General features: G+C 39.1%; 2 protein-coding genes across 2 annotated transcripts; both read right to left on the bottom strand.

The window, feature by feature from the left end:
* Positions 1-3,074: 3,074 nt before the first annotated feature.
* On the bottom strand, positions 3,075-6,775 carry LOC115573301 (extracellular calcium-sensing receptor-like). Its single transcript, XM_030404033.1, has 6 exons — positions 6,729-6,775; positions 6,208-6,505; positions 5,285-6,079; positions 4,933-5,160; positions 4,664-4,787; positions 3,075-3,988 (listed from the first exon to the last, which is right to left on the bottom strand). The coding sequence occupies exons 1-6, from the start codon at positions 6,758-6,760 to the stop codon at positions 3,075-3,077; spliced, it is 2,391 nt and encodes a 796-aa protein (XP_030259893.1). The 5' UTR covers positions 6,761-6,775.
* Positions 6,776-8,427: 1,652 nt separating this feature from the next.
* On the bottom strand, positions 8,428-12,306 carry LOC115572287 (extracellular calcium-sensing receptor-like). The gene is made up of 6 exons (XM_030402214.1): positions 12,068-12,306; positions 11,525-11,822; positions 10,589-11,383; positions 10,182-10,409; positions 9,877-10,000; positions 8,428-9,335 (listed from the first exon to the last, which is right to left on the bottom strand). Exons 1-6 carry the CDS (start codon positions 12,304-12,306, stop codon positions 8,428-8,430), a joined length of 2,592 nt encoding a protein of 863 aa, XP_030258074.1.
* Positions 12,307-16,419: the final 4,113 nt, after the last annotated feature.

Raw genomic sequence — 16,419 nt, forward strand, 5'->3', positions numbered from 1 at the left:
AGGACCGCACATTTTCCCGTCAAGTTCTCTTTTTATAAATCCCACGGTGTGCGTAGAGAGTTGCGTACACCTTCTTTTGTGCGTACGCACGTTTATAAATCTTTTCCTCACTCATGGGGCAGGTGCAGCGGACTATTCAGCCAATCATGACCGTTGTTCTGAGGCAAACGCATGTACGCCACGACAGTTGCGACAGGCTGATTACAACCGATTACAACCACACATTCACGGAATGGTCAATTTATCGTATATTTGGCCTTTTTTGGGATTATTGATCGTACATCGTACAGAGGGCAAAATTATCGTACAAATACGATAATTATCGTACACCTGGCAACACTGACGAGAGTGATTGACACTTCTCAGACACTCCCCTTGGCTCTGATTGGTTGTATTGACCCAGGAGTGGTGGATTCTTGCAAGTCAAATTAGGGCCACAGACAGCAGATTTCAACACAGCTGACCTGTATCTTATTCAACTGTCAGATCATAATGACAATTTTAGCAAATATAATCCAAAAATAGACTACAGCTTTAAGGACGGGCTCTTTCTTTATTTTTCAACTTCAACTTTTGTTAAGTTTCGCCCAGAACTAAGTTCTGTCTTACTTGTTTTATCAAGTTAAGTATCGTGATCTGACTTAAAGAAAGTGAACTTTAACTTGAAAACATGTATCAAGTTAACCAAGGATAACTTGATTGGCCGACTAAGCATCCTTTGGTTATTCTGGCGAAGAAGTTAAATGAGTATATCAGTCAGAGCCTATGACTCGCCACTCAGCAATGGGTCAAGATCAAAATCTTCATCAAGACCATCGTCATTGAAAAAGACGTTACGGTGACCTGCTGTTTAAGAAACCATATGAGTAGTTTCCAACGAAAGAAAGACTCTTTTGAACTCTGTCAAACCAGCTCTACCCCCAATGTACCATTTTTTCACCATCAGCAACATTTCACGCATAAACTAATTACATCAGTCATTACAGACTCAGCATCTTTCTGTTACCTGTCAATTTTGCGATTTGTTTAATTTGCCATTTAATTTATGTGCTCTTAATTATTTAGCCAAATAAACATATTTAACCGTTTGTCGTTGTCTGTGGAGGTTTGTTTTACTGTGGAGAACCAATGATAACCATGTGTAGAAGTCACTACTTCAATAATAAGAATGGATAAATTGATTTGAAATTGATTAGAATTAATGTTGATTTAAGTTAACCTTTATTTATATTGATTAAATTAACCATGTTTAGTCAAATTTGATGTATTTCCTCAGGATTAGTCAAAGAGATAAAAGAGTGGAGGTGGTGCCCCTATTTACAATTGCTTTATTAATCCCAAGTGATTATCAGCCTACACGTGAAACTGACCTTGCTGATTGAAGGTTCTTTATAGTGAATCATTGCCACAACTGAGATGAAGACAAATTAAATCACACTGAAAACGAGGTGTTTGATGACAAGGCAGACATTAAAAAGTTCATGTTCTTAACTCTTTCATACATGTAGTCCTCCAGCCATACAAGGACACTGAAAGTGTGCGCATCCTTCACTCACAAGTGTATTTATATGTTTACAGCTGTCAGACTGACTGCTTTACACCTGCCAAAATGATCACAACAATCAGTGGTAACCATCCACCCTAGGATACCATTTGAAATTGGAAGTTTGATGCTTGAACACAATTTATTTATCAAGTTTGATTATAGTTAACTTGGCCTGCATTATGATTAGAAATCTCAATGAGGATTTGGAGTGTAACAATTGTATGTGAATGATGTTACTGACTTTACTTCCAGGCTTCAATAATTTATACAATCCATTCAGTGTGCTCTGATTGCTTGTCAGTAGTCACGTTTACCCTAGCAATTTTACACACAAAACTATATGGACACTAAAATTGCTAAAATTGTACTTAGAGCTATATTCACAGTGTTAGATATTATTAATTCTAATCAATATCTAGAGTGATTTGATATTAAGTTTTGCTTACACCGTTAAAAATTGAAAGGTGGTTATGGAATAAATATTGCACAAGTACACATCACACAGTTGGTTCAATGTTTATAATGAAGAAGATCTACTAAGCACAGCTTTTGCTAATGAACAATACAACTTTTTCAGTATTTAACTGCAAATGATAAATTGCACTGATTAACTCTACTAAAACATGAGATAGCTCTTGACCATATTTTGGCAAAAACTGGAGGTCTATGACATTAAACAGGTGAGCCATGTCTCACACTTATCCCTGATAATTCTATCAATAGCACAGTGCTTGGGAAGATTTGCAGTGCATTTGGTCTTTCTGAATCGGCAGTTTTTAGTTTCACCAAATTGTTAAATGACCACTTTGGCCCTAGGGGAACTCTGATCAATTAGGTATTTATCCCTGTTCTGATTGTTAATCGTATTACTTTATGCTTTCTACCTGTGTGCTAATTTGTTATGCAAGCCCATATGTAAAGATGGATGGGCAGAGTAGTTGGAGGAGGAAAGACATCATTGTATCTTAAAATACCACTTCTATCAACCAATAATAGCGAACCAGATTTTCATTACATGTTAGAATAGGCCACAAGAAACCCATATAATGATTCTGATGATGCATTTGTATGGTTAGGTTTTGTTCTTTTACTGAGATTTGTTTTTTTTTTTGTTGTTGTTGATGTATTTTTCCTTTTATTGTTAAAGACAATCTTACAAAATTGAATTTCAATTGAATGTCTGTGGAGTAGTATGGAATTACAGGATCTGTGATATTTTAACTAAACATTAAGTGATAACATTTTTGTGTTATTGACATTGTGTTTGAATTTCTAAATATGTTGTGTTGACACTTGGCAATATGGGAATTTAACATTATTTTAGATTTAGAAACCAATACATGGATAAGACAATGCCAGGGATTCAGATGAAGGGTAATTCTCTTCACCTGGGTGCGGGGAGTTGTTGAAGAACATTCTGCTTGGGTCCTCTCTCCATGCTACATGAATTTAAGAGATCTGATTCAGTGAATGTATAATGTATTGAATAAACATTTTGATGTCATCGCTATAATGTTATATTAAGTCTTCACAATGATTTTGGTGCCCCTTTGCCCATCATGTTCTTTTTTGTATTCTTCTCTGGTTTCAGTAAGATAATGTAACTTTTTGGAATAAAAATACAAATGAGCAGGCCAAAACTTGAAGCCAGAATAGCAAATATCTCGACAGCAACACTGAACTTACCAGGAGAACTGACATATGCTGGGATAAAAGTGATCCATACTGCACAGAAAATAAGCATGCTAAAGGTGATAAATTTGGCTTCATTGAAATTATCAGGCAGTTTCCGAGCCAGAAAAGCAAGAAAAAAACACAACATAGCCAGAAGTCCAATGTACCCAAGTACAGCCCAAAAGCCTACAGCTGAGCCCAGAGCACACTCTAAGATGATTTTGTCCTTGAACTGTTGAAAATTCTTAAAGGGAAAAGGAGGAGAAATTGTTAACCAGAGGATACATATGATAATTTGTATAAGAGTGAAGCCAAGAACAGTAAGTTTCTGCTGTGCAGGCCCAAACCATTTCATCACATCACTACCTGGAAGTGTGGCCCTGAAGGCCATTAACACCACTATTGTTTTCCCCAAAACACAAGAGATACAGAGGACAAAGGTGATGCCGAATGCTGTGTGTCGCAGCATGCAGGACCATTCAGAGGGCCGGCCGATGAAGGTCAAAGAACACAGGAAACACAGAGTCAAGGAGAAGAGCAGCAGGAAGCTCAGCTCAGAGTTGTTGGCCCTGACAACAGGAGTCTGTCTGTATCTGAAGAAAATGAACGCCACAACAGCAGTCATGCATGTTCCAAAGAGAGAAGCTGCAGTGAGCAGTGCTCCCATAATCTCCTCATATGAGAGAATCTCTGCCTCCTTCTGTACACAGGCATCTCTTCTCTCATTTGACCAGAACTCAGGGTCACATCGCACACAGGTGACGGAATCTGAAAAATAATATTAAAGCAGGTGTTAGAGTAGCTCACTGCATTTTTTTTTTAATGTATCAATTTGGCATCTTCTCTGTGCCTTTGAGACAGAAACTACATGATTCTAAAATTGTAATAACCTTGCAACAGCTACGTGGGATCATCATGAATGGCTTGGATCACATAACAAGTAATCTCTATCCCCCCATGCTGGCGATAGCTGAGATCTGCAGCATTATTCTTTCAGGTTGTCAGTGCATCTGAGCAATTCTTGTGAACCCTCAAGGACTTAAAGGCCTTATTTGTAAGATAAGCAATTTTTTAAATGTCATAACCAACTTGTCTGATGCTCTTGGTTTCCCAGGTCTTCAAAAACTGACGTGTTGGAATTAAAGGACGGGTTGGCCATCCCAATGTGTCACTTGTTGACAAGTTGGTAGTGAGACTTGAAAATCTTTTTTTTTTGTTGTTGTTGTTGTTGTTACAAATAGGAATGAGCTGATTAAATCTTGGTGGTTAAAATTCAAAGCAGCTGTTTGAGGTGATGGACAAGTACCTCATCCAACCCCACACCAAAAGACCTGAACTTTGCCATAAACATCCACTTTGATGAGCTGATTAGAATTTGGTTGTCAAAGGTCAATGTCACTGTGAACTCACAAAGCTTTTCATTTTCTCAAATAATTACTTAACCTGTGGTGTTGCTAATTTCTCCCTCTGCACATCTTAAACAGTCATAGCAGCAGACAGGCTTTCCTTTCTGCAGAACCTTGCGAGTTCCTGGGGGACATTTCCCACTGCAAACTGACAGAGGCACCTGCATAAAAGAAAATACGATGAGAATACATTTTATGGGCATTCACTTTGACAAGGTCTTTGTCATGGCAAGCATCTATTACTAATTTTGATGAATGAATAATACATGTCACTTCTTGTAAACAATTAAGGTGATCAGATGGTACCTGTGGTGAGTTCTGTGTCCAAATTAAAGATTTATTTTGCAGTTTCAGCTGTTTGTCTGCAGGTAAAGAAGCATCATAAAGACCAACTGTGACAAAGTCCACAATGCCATTTTCTGTTGGCTGCCAGTTTATAATTTCATACTTTGCTGCTGGGTCTCCATTCTCATTAAAGTAAACTTCATCTCCTTCCTTTGTTGTGAACCGAATCTTTCTTATGTGCTGTAAAATCTAAGAAGATATGACATCATTGTAGATCATTATCATTAACGGCAACAATTTATTTGTCAAAATTTAAACAATTAGATATTGTGACTTAACAACGACAAATTAACATTTTTGCTGTTCAACTCACTGTAAATGGATCTAGAGGCACCTTGTTGTCACATGTTTCATTACAGCTTAGAATATTATGAAGTGCATGGGCCACAGCATACACTCCTTTATAGACGTTGTAAAAGATAGGCATGAGTGACATATCAGTGAAGCTGTTTTGAACTCCATTCAGATCTTCATGGCCAGTACATTCTTTCTGAGTCCCTGATGATGACTTTGACTGTCTGAAGTGACAGCTAAATAATTTCTCCCAAAATTCTGTAAACCATCTATTACTAGTTGAATTGAGTGGCTTCACATCCAATATGAACTCTCTCATGCCACTGACATGTGCTTTAGGGATGGACAGGCCTATGGCACCATCCAGAATGTGATGCTTGTCCAAGGCTGCAGTGTGGGAATCAAAGATCCAGCCTTCATTGCCTACCCACTGGTACCCAGTCAAGTTGTGAAGAGACAATTCATGTATTACCATATACAAATCCATGGGAGAGAGGAAAGTGACAATCACCTTTGAAGTGGAAGCCTTGATAATGTCAACTATCTGTTTCATTTTGTGTGGTGGACCCTTTCTAAAGACAGCCACAGAGTACTCCAAACAGATACCCAGCTGCTGGGCCATTTCTGTAAATATGGCCATGCCATTATTACCATAATCATCATTTGTCCTAATAGCTCCAACCCAAGTCCAGCCAAAGTACTTGACCAACTGGGCCAGGGCTCTGCTCTGGTAGTAGTCACTGGGTATTGTTCTGAGGAATGATGGGTACTTGGTTTTATCACTGAGACAAGCACAAGTTGCAAAGTGGCTGATCTAAAAGAAAAATAAATGATATCACAAGATAAATACATATAATTTTAAAAATCTTGACAATACCAATTTGTGCTATGACAAATCCCGGAATAACATTTATATTTCACAAATATATAATTTCTACCCACCAGTGGGATATGAAAGGGTCCAATGACAGTAGCTATGGCCATGCAGGGAGAGGAAGAGGTCTCTCCCATAATGGCCTGTACTTGGGCAGGTCTGGTACATGGTGCTTCAGATGGTGCAAATGTCACCTCATTACCATTAGCCAAAGCCAATGCAATACTCACACCTCTGGCAATGGAGCCACAGGCATCATAGATCATATAGCCTAGAGAGATGCCAGGCAGTAGGTCTGCGCTGTTATTAATCTCTTCTATGGCAAAGAGCATAGCCTGGGCAAACTGGAACCCTCTGAAATGCAAACTGGATGTGGACAGCAAAAAGTAGTTGCAATAACAACTAATTCGTCTTTGAAATGCAAACAATAGCATCACGTATAATAGCCTTTGATGGTATTAATACAAACAATAATTCATGTTTCTTATTTCATTCTCAGTTTAATAACGTTTGTGCACCCCTTTTGTATCTGCTATATACTTCCTTTCAGATATTCTAAATCTCCATAGATTTTTACCGCATTATTTACCTGGTGCATTGTAGTTGGAATGGTTTGTGCATATAGGCATCCTCTCTGTGTTTCCAGCTGCTGTGAAAATAGAAGATTCCTCCCAACATAATGTCCCCATCTTTAGATAGCTGTGGGTACTCATGATCCCCTCTCCGCTTGCATACTGACTCATCAGCATGAGAGACGGACACCACCAACAACAACTGTAAGAGTGCCCAGCCCTGTTCTAGCCAGCTCTGTGTCAACATTATACTGACTGAAAGAACTAAACCACTCAGTGACATTACATGTACCTTAATGAACATGAAAAATTTGCACTGGGATTTATACATTTTCGCAGAAGCATAAAGGATGATGATACAACTGCAATGTTTGCAGGGTGAGAGGAGGGAGGTGTCGAAATAGCTATTAAGTTGTGCTAAAAGTTTTTCCTTTCCCAAATCAATAGTTTACTATTTATAACAAGTCGTTGCTTATTTATGCATCAAGCGTACCTAGAGCAATATCAACATTGATTTGTTGATGTTTGTGTCTACTTAATGAATATAAGTCCAATATTCACTCTTTTTATCAGCTATGTTTTGGTCTCCATCAACTCTTGATCTGCAAATTGCTCTTCTATTTTCATCACCAGTTTGCCAACTTTTACTGCAACATTTGGCAGGGAGCAGGTAGTTTACACTCATTTTTTAGATGTCTTCATGAGTAGGCCAACAGCCTGCTACAGCTTAAAGTATGGTTTTCACCAACTAGTCATAAGTCGGCCAGTCAACCACTATAACCACTAGTTGGCGCTGTAGGCAGCAGTCAACTAGTTGTGGACAAAACTAGCTGCGATCACAGCAGAGGATCATGACGTGCAGCTAAGGCCTCTGGCTAGACAGGCTCGTCATTCATACGTGTCAAAGTACTTCACTGAAGATGACAGAAGTTCCACAGCGAAGTTGCTTGCGTACAGCTGTACTGAAGTAAAACAAGAGCACTAATGCCATGCATAACCAACTAAAGATGAAACACCTGATTCCAACAGCAAGCACTAGCAGTAACATTAACACCAGCGAACAACGCATTGTAGCCTACAGGGGAAGACAAGCCCTCATCCCTCCCAAGGCCTCATTTTTCATAATGCTTACCAAAAAGATGGCAGGGTGGATGTTGTAAGTGAGCAGGATAATGACAGCAAGTAATGTGTTATTATTGACAAAAATATTGGATTTATTGTGCTCTTTATGTTGCCACCACAGAGTTGGTTGTAATTTCAGTAAGTCCAGTTTCTGTTCTTGTTGTTGTAAAAATGAATTCATTTCCCTGGTGAGAAATAAACATAGATTCTGACACAAACTATCTTTCTGCTTATCTATTCAGGAAAACGTTTACAGAGTAATCAGGTTTCAGCTGAGAAGATCGAGCTCATGCACCCAAGGTGAGTGTCTGAGGTCTCCTTTCCCCATTGGCAGAATCAAGATGTTCATGGCTTTAAGCTCTGCTTCGTTCTTCAGGCCAGGCAAGTAAGCTCTACAGTGCATTGCAGGGCTTCATACATGACATCTCAACATACTATGTCAGAGATTATAATGCAGCAATGCTACAGGGGTACAACGCAATTCAACAAAATGAAGAAAGATGTCTACTCAGCAGTGTGGTTAAAAGATAAGTATGAATAAATTATGATGGCAATAGAATGTCCATGTCAAAAGATTATTTGAAGTTTTCAAAATTATTTCTGTGCCCCCTTTCCCATCATATTTTTTTTTGTGTTCCTCTCTGGTTTCAGTAAGATAATATAACATTTTGGAATAAAAATACAAACGAGCAGTCCATAACTTGAAGCCAGAATAGCAAAAATTTCCACGGCAACACTGAACTTCCCAGGAGAGCTGACATATGCTGGAATAAAAGTGATCCATACTGCACAGAATATCAGAATGCTGAAGGTGATAAATTTTGCTTCATTGAAATTATCAGGCAATTTCCGAGCCAGAAAAGCAAGAATGAAGCACAAAATGGCCAGAAGTCCAATGTACCCAAGTACAGCCCAAAAGCCTATAGCTGAGCCCAGAGCACACTCTAAGATGATTTTATTCTTGAACTTCTTAAAATTCTTAAATGGAAAAGGAGGAGAAATTGTTAACCAGAGGATACAAATTACAACTTGTATAAGAGTGAAACCCAGGACACTGAGTTTCTGCTGTGCAGGCCCAAACCATTTCATCACATCACTACCTGGGAGTGTGGCCCTGAAGGCCATTAACACCACTATTGTTTTCCCCAAAACACATGAGATACAGAGGACAAAGGTGATGCCGAATGCTGTGTGTCGAAGCATGCAGGACCACTCAGAGGGCCGGCCGATGAAGGTCAGAGAACACAAGAAACACAGAGTCAAGGAGAAGAGCAGCAGGAAGCTCAGCTCAGAGTTGTTGGCCCTGACAACAGGAGTCTGTCTGTATCTGAAGAAAATGAACGCCACAACAGCAGTCATGCATGTTCCAAAGAGAGAAGCTGCAGTGAGCAGTGCTCCCATAATCTCTTCATATGAGAGGAACTCTGTCTCCTTCTTTACACAGGCATCTCTTCTCTCATTTGACCAGAACTCAGGGTCACATCGCACACAAGTGATGGAATCTGAAAGATAATTAAAACAGGTGTTGGCAAGGTTCATTTGTCCTTTGCTGTTTCAACGTTCTTTATTTTCTATGCTTGCAAGTACAAGATACATTACAGTATGAAGAGTTAGTACTTGTTAATATTGTTAAGGAAAAACAACTTGAATGAATGTTTCCTTAGGGTCTCTGGGATGTTTTGGACAAATTTCAACCAAATCCAGTGAAAAATAAGTGATTGTTTAGGCATGAAAAACATACAAAGAATCACCAAAAAGCTCATAGCTTAGGTCCCATTAATTCAATTCACAGACCAGTTTGGTCAGACACAATGGGACATTAACCTTCACATGCATTTCCAAGACTGCGCAAATATGTATGTCCCTGTTTCCAACTCATGTATCCGTATTTGTTTAGTGTGCTCAGACTAATAGTGTGATGTTTTATTGTTGATGTAGTGCTATTTTGAGTTTTGGTTTGTATAAAAATAATTCATTAAAATTTGCACGGGAACGTGACAGTTTTTACATGTTGTTTTTTATTTGCATTTAATATTACTACACCTGTAATGTTGCTTATTTCTCCTTCTGCACATCTTAAACAGTCATAGCAGCAGACAGGCTTTCCTTTTTGCAGAACCTTGCGAGTTCCTGGGGGACATTTCTCACTGCAAACTGACAGAGGCACCTGCATGAACAAAATGGCAATGGAAAATATGAAGCATAGGCTTTCACTCTGACAGGGTGCTGTCAGATATATATCAATATATATCAATATTAATCAAAACCAAACATTAAATGCAATTAGAAAATATTCAATTTAAAAAATTCAAATTTCAGTAACAATTATTGATCACATAGTAACTTGCCTGTTGTGAGTTATGGGCCCAAAATAAAGACTTATTTTGGAGACTCAGCTGTTTGTCTGCAGGTAAAGATGCATCATAAAGACCGACTGCAACAAAGTCCACAATGCCATTTTCTGGTGGCTGCCAGTTTATAATTTCATACTTTGCTGAAGGATCTCCATTCTCATTAAAGTAAACCTCATCTCCTTCCTTGGTTGTGAACCGAATCTTTTTTATGTGCTGTAAAATCTAAGAGGAAATTCATTAATGTAGATCAATATCTGACTACATTTTTTTTTTATAAGTCTACTGTTTTTAAGAGCTTGATAGACAGACTGCAACAATATACTTACCGTAATATACACCATTTAATTTATTAATGTACTTCAATGTTAAGAAAATCATTATGTCTTTGGAGTTCAACTCACCGTAAATGGATCTAGCTGCACCTTGTTGTCACATGTTTTATTACAGCTGAGAATATTATGAAGTGCATGGGCCACAGCATACACTCCTTTATAAATATTGTAAAAGATAGGCATGAGCGACATATCAGTGAAGGTGTTTTGCACTTCAGTCACATCTTCATGTCCAGTACATTCTCTCTGATTCTCTAATGATGACTCTGAATGCTTGAACTTACAGTCAAATAATTTCTCCCAAAACTCTGTAAACAATTCATTACTTGATGAATTAAGCGGCTTCACATCCAACATGAACTCTCTCATGCCACTGACATGTGCTTTAGGAATAGACAGGCCAATGGCACCATCCAGAATGTGATGTCTGTCCCGTGCTGCAGTTTCAGAATCAAAGATCCAGGCCTCAGTGCCCACCCACTGATACCCAGTCAAGTTATGGTAAACGAACTCGTGCATTAACACATACAACTCTGTGGGGGAGATGAAAGTGACAATCACCTTGGAAGTGGAAGCCTTGATAATGTCAATTATCTGTTGTATTTTATCTGGTGGATCTGCCCTGAAGACAGATACAGAGTACTCCAGACAGATACCCAGCTGCTGGGCAGTTTCTGTAAATATGGCCATGCCATTATTGCCATAATCATCATTTGTTCTAATAGCTCCAACCCAAGTCCAACCAAAGTACCTGACCAACTGGGCCAGGGCTCTGCTCTGGTAGTAGTCACTGGGTATTGTTCGGAGGAATGACGGGTACTTGGTTTTATCACTGAGACAAGCACAAGTAGCAAAGTGGCTGATCTAAAAGAGAAATAAATGATATCCCACTTCAAACATATAGAACATTTCGACAGTACGCTTTTTGCTATCACTACATCAGTTAATTAATGAAAAATAACACATTTTCACGAATGTCATTTCATTTTTATCAATTTTACCCACCAGTGGGATATTAAATTGTCCGATGACTGTAGATATTGCCATGCAGGATGAGGAAAAGCTCTCTCCCATAATAGCCTGCACTTGGGCAGGTCTGATGCATGGTGCTTCAGATGGTGCAAATGCCACTTCATTACCATTAGCCAAGGCCAGTGCAACTCTTACACCTCTGGCAATGGATGCACAGGCATCATAGATCTTATATCCCAGAGAGATGCCAGGCAGTAATTCTGTGCTGTTATTAATCTCCTCTATGGCAAAGAGTATAACCTGGGCATACTGGAATGCTCTAAAATTCAAACTTGATTGAAATAAGTGTAAAGTGCAATCAATTTCTCCTCAAAATAGAAACAATAACCATTAAAAAAACAGTGGTTGATATTCATACACACAGGCAATGATTCTTATTTTCAAATCTCCTTTTTCAAAACTTATAATAAATATCTTATTTTTCTCCTTTTTCAAAACCTTTTTTTAAATGTCAAATATCGAATTTACTTCCTCTTAGATATATTCATGTAAATACATTTTTGTGGTATGATTTACCTGATGCATTGCAGTGGCAATGGTTTTTCCATGTAAGTATCTTGTCTGTTTTTCCACCGCAAGTGGAAAGATATGATTCCTCCAATCATAACGTCTTCATTCTTAGATAGCAATGGAATCTCAGGATCTCCTCTCAGTCTGCACCTCGTCTCTTCAATTGAAAAAACAGAAATGGAGGCCACCAATAACAGCTGTAACAGTGCCCAACCCCTCTCTCGCCACCTCTGTGTGAATGTCATACCGTCCAACAACAACAGATGTGCTATGATGTGAACAAAATCTCTCAGTGGTATTTATACATTTTGGAGTGCCATCAAAAATAATTATAGAACAGAGATGTCTGACGGGGGAGAGGAGGAAGGTGCACACACTGAAAAAGAGTTTTGGGCTTTAGCCTCCCAGTAGGAAATTTCTCTTTGTAAAAAAAATTCTAAAAGATGTATCTCGACTAAAATTTGGTTCAAAAGTTAAAGTTTAATAGACATATAGATCACACCTTGCTGTTTTTTCAACATCATTTCAGTGAGTATACATTTAAATAAATCAGTCTAAAGGACACTCACTAAACAGCTTGAACCAAATTTATCCCAGTTTTTGCCTAAACGTTTACTAGACACTGGTTAGATTTCTAAATTCAAATATACTTATTTTACAGCCTCACAATACACTCAACAATCTTCTGCACGATAGCCTGCATTCAGATTTCCACTTCTTTTGAATGAAAGATGAATTACATCTGGAAGGACATTTACATGGGGCATCTTCACCAACAAACCTGGATGCCTCTAACAATAGAAGCCTTTCACATTATGTTCTGATGAATATATCAATAAAAAAACGTTAGATTATTTTAGTGTTCGATGTTGGAATTGTCGGTAGGGCAGGTATGGTTTGTAGAAATTAATAATTATTCATAGTAAATATAAAAATAAAATTCATCCAAATGACTCAAAATAAATAAACAAATCATTAAAACAGGGTGCCGCCCTGGAATCAGGGACCAATAACCAGACCAAAAACAGTCTCAAAAGAAGGGTTCGCTGACAATGTAAATATTTGTAAAATATTTAGAATAAAAGGAATCATGAAGGAAATGAATCCGAGCACTGAGCATCACAACCAGAAGTTAGTACAAAACATAAGCACAAAATGATCACAGAAAACTGTGAAATATAATAGAATTTATTAATGTTAGCAAATTTATCAAATCAGTAATACTCCAATTAGCAAAAAAACACCATTCACCTAGAGCAGCTAAACTAGGAAATGTGTTGTGTGTGTGTCAGAGAGAAAGACAGAGAGCCAAGATGGCGGCCATTGAGAAAGACAGCCAAGATGGCCAACGCGATCTCTTGGAAGATGATATCACGGAGTATTCAAGCCGCGTGAGGCTTCAACAAACCATGAAGGAACATCGTTTTCTCACATGCACTTTTAAATACACACATTAATGTTCCACAAGGTAGCGGTGCTAACCGTATCTAATGTTATGGTGCTGATACCTAGAGACACACATATCTTAATGATACAGCGAGGTCATTAAACATAAGTCTTCATAAGTAGTGCATAAGATTACGTGTATGTGTCACTGTCACTCCAAACAGGTGTGTGTACGTGTCAGTTAGGGGTGGGCCGACTGATCCAAATATCGATAGTATCGACACCAAGGTGACCAATGAGATCGATATTTTTGTTATAGTTATATACTCTTCTATCAATTCAGCAAATTCCTTGTATTTCTTTACAGAATTTGTGTGATAGCGGCATCCCTCTCAGTCCTTATGCGTAGTGCTCCTCTCCAACTCTCTCACTCCACTCACTCAGGTTCACTCTGAAGTATGAATATAGCAGAATATAGTAACCCTTTTTCTGTACCTGTTGAAGGAACATTAGTATTACTATTTAGGCTACATGCAGATTATAGGTTATAGATTGAATTATGTTAAATATTATTTTCTTATTTGACTAAAATCTCTGTCCTGTGTTTTATCATTATCATAATCATGGGCAGCTAATTAAAGGCAAAAGTACAAAATCGGTATCAGTATCGGTATCAGCAATACAGGCCCTGTAATTACTTGGTATCGGATTGATACCAAAATTTGCAGTATCGCCCACCCCTATTGTCAGTTAGAGTAGAGAGAGAGAGACAAAGAGAGCGCTTGAAGCATAGAAAAGAGGGAGAAACAGACACAACACTCGCCTTCCTGTCACTCAGTGTTTGTACGCCAGTGTACAAACTCCGGCTCGATTCACCTTTGGCTGATCCTTGATAGGAATACTTATTGTACACTCTAACAGCGGCAAAGCTAACACTTGACAGGCAAAGAGTTTAGAAAGCAACAAATAGTGTTTTACAGGGTAAAACTCACAGCAAATAAAAATAAGACTCCGCAGTCAACAAACACAGAAACAATTTAGCTAAAAAGCATTTAATACACGCTATATTTCTAGTATCTGCCAGACATTAATTAAGCCTCACTTCTAGTGCGTGTTTATTTTATCCAGCTATCGGCATGGAATAAAGGAGTTACAGTGTCCTGCAGTGGCTGTTCGAACAGCGAAGTAGATGTGGGCAAAGAAAACGGGTCAAATCAGGCCTTTTCTCTGGGGAAACCCCCTTCTGCAGGGATGAAAGGCTGGATTGTGCAGCTCTTCTCTGGATCTGGAAAACATTTGGTAAACACAGGGCAGTCTTGGCTCATCCAGCGAGGTTAAAGACTGTGGCCTAGGCAGGTATAATCCGAACATTTGTGTGCTCCTTATTAGTAACAGCTGTGCAGGCAAAAGCTGATGCTTCCAGCAACAATGGGACTGCTATGATATGCATCTGTTTTTATTTTCTCCCGCGTATCCAGCCGCCACGGTATTGAAAAGCGTTCGGGTGCATTCTCAGACAATGGGAGATGTTCGTGCAAGAAGGCTGTATTTAAAGCAAAACTCTCGCCAAAATGCAACCTAGGCTTTTTTTGTGAGCGTATATGAGTCAAACCTTCGTGTAAAAGCATAATTACGGCGAAAGAGGCACTGTTAAGATTTACCGTAGTTTCGTTTTCAGGCTAGCTAATTTTCAATGGAGTGCTGGGGCACTCTTACACTAGCATCAACATCTCTATTTAAAACACTAAGAAGGCTCGACACAACATGAAACTTTGCTCGTAGTATCACCAGGGTCTCTACACATGAACACGAGCATTAAGAACATTGCTTGTGTACAAAGGGTTTGCTAAAAAGAAAGTTTTTCTAACAACTCAACTTAGCAGTAGCTTGTTCTGCTCCCAGTTGCCATGGCAGGCGAGAAGTATCGATCTCAGAATGCAACGCAATGTGGACGAGAGTTAAGTTGGACCACTCCTATCTTCTGGCAACAACTATCCACACGATATCTCACGTGACTTTTCCGGCGTTTTATTTTAGTATTGTTTCTTATATGAGGCTCCTTTTTTAATTTCAAGGTCAATATTGTTCTTGCTAACTACAAAACAATGAATTATCCGTGCATTGGGGACGCCGTGACATTCCGACACCCCTCCATTGCGACACCCCTCCATTCCGAAACCCCCCCACTCCGACACACCGCTGTTCCGACCCTCCCCCCAAAACGCCGCTGTTCCGAAATTAAACACCGCTATCCGTGGTGCTGAAATCCCCACTTCCAGCCGCCCACACATTTCTGAAGTGGGTTAAGGTAAGGGTTAGTTCGGAGTGGGGGGGTTTCAGAATGGAGGGGTTTCCCCAATAGACTTTTCGGAATAGCGGGGTCTTTGAAAAAAGAGGGAAACCCCGCCATTACGATGAATTGAAGTCTATGTTCGGAACAGCGGGGTTTCGGAAAGGCGGGGTGTAACCCCGTGCATTTATATGGAACTAAGCTTTAGGAGCGGTCCATCTTAACTGTCCTCCATGTTATGTCATATTCGGAGTTTGACACTTCTCACTGGCAGGACGGCAGCGAGCGGAGGAAACATCTGCTAACATGAGTTGTCCAAAAACTTTCTTTTTAGTAAACTCTGTGTACACAAACAATGTTCTCAATGCTTGTGTTCATGTGTAGAGACCCTGCTGATACTAGGAGCAAAGGTTCATGCAAAGGTTCTACGCTAGTATCAAAAATAGCTATTTTGATGCTAGCGTAGAAGGTTTGACTCAAATACATCCACAAAAAAAGCCTAGGTTGCATTTTGGCATGAGTGTTGCTTTAAGCTTTGGTCTAAGTACAGGCCGCTTTATAGTCGGAGCAATGTTGGTGAGGGTCCCAACTGACTTAATCTGGTTAGTGGAAAAATAATTTGCCAGTGTTTCCTCTACTACTACACAGAAATTAGTAATGATCACCAGTGGTTACGGAAGCT

This window comes from Sparus aurata, chromosome 2 (genome assembly GCF_900880675.1).
Source record: "Sparus aurata chromosome 2, fSpaAur1.1, whole genome shotgun sequence".
NCBI lineage: Eukaryota > Metazoa > Chordata > Actinopteri > Spariformes > Sparidae > Sparus > Sparus aurata.

Coding starts and splice junctions, on each gene's coding strand:
- LOC115573301 (XM_030404033.1), bottom strand. CDS start 6,760: ATGCACAAACCATTCCAACTACAATGCACCAG. Junction 4,788..4,932: donor GGACACAGAACTCACCACAG/GTACCATCTGAT, acceptor TCTTTTATGCAG/GTGCCTCTGTCAGTTTGCAG. Junction 3,989..4,663: donor AGAAATTAGCAACACCACAG/GTTAAGTAATTA, acceptor ATTATTTTTCAG/ATTCCGTCACCTGTGTGCGA.
- LOC115572287 (XM_030402214.1), bottom strand. CDS start 12,306: ATGACATTCACACAGAGGTGGCGAGAGAGGGGTTGGGCACTGTTACAG. Junction 11,823..12,067: donor TTGCCACTGCAATGCATCAG/GTAAATCATACC, acceptor ATTTCAATCAAG/TTTGAATTTTAGAGCATTCC. Junction 11,384..11,524: donor GACAATTTAATATCCCACTG/GTGGGTAAAATT, acceptor TTTCTCTTTTAG/ATCAGCCACTTTGCTACTTG.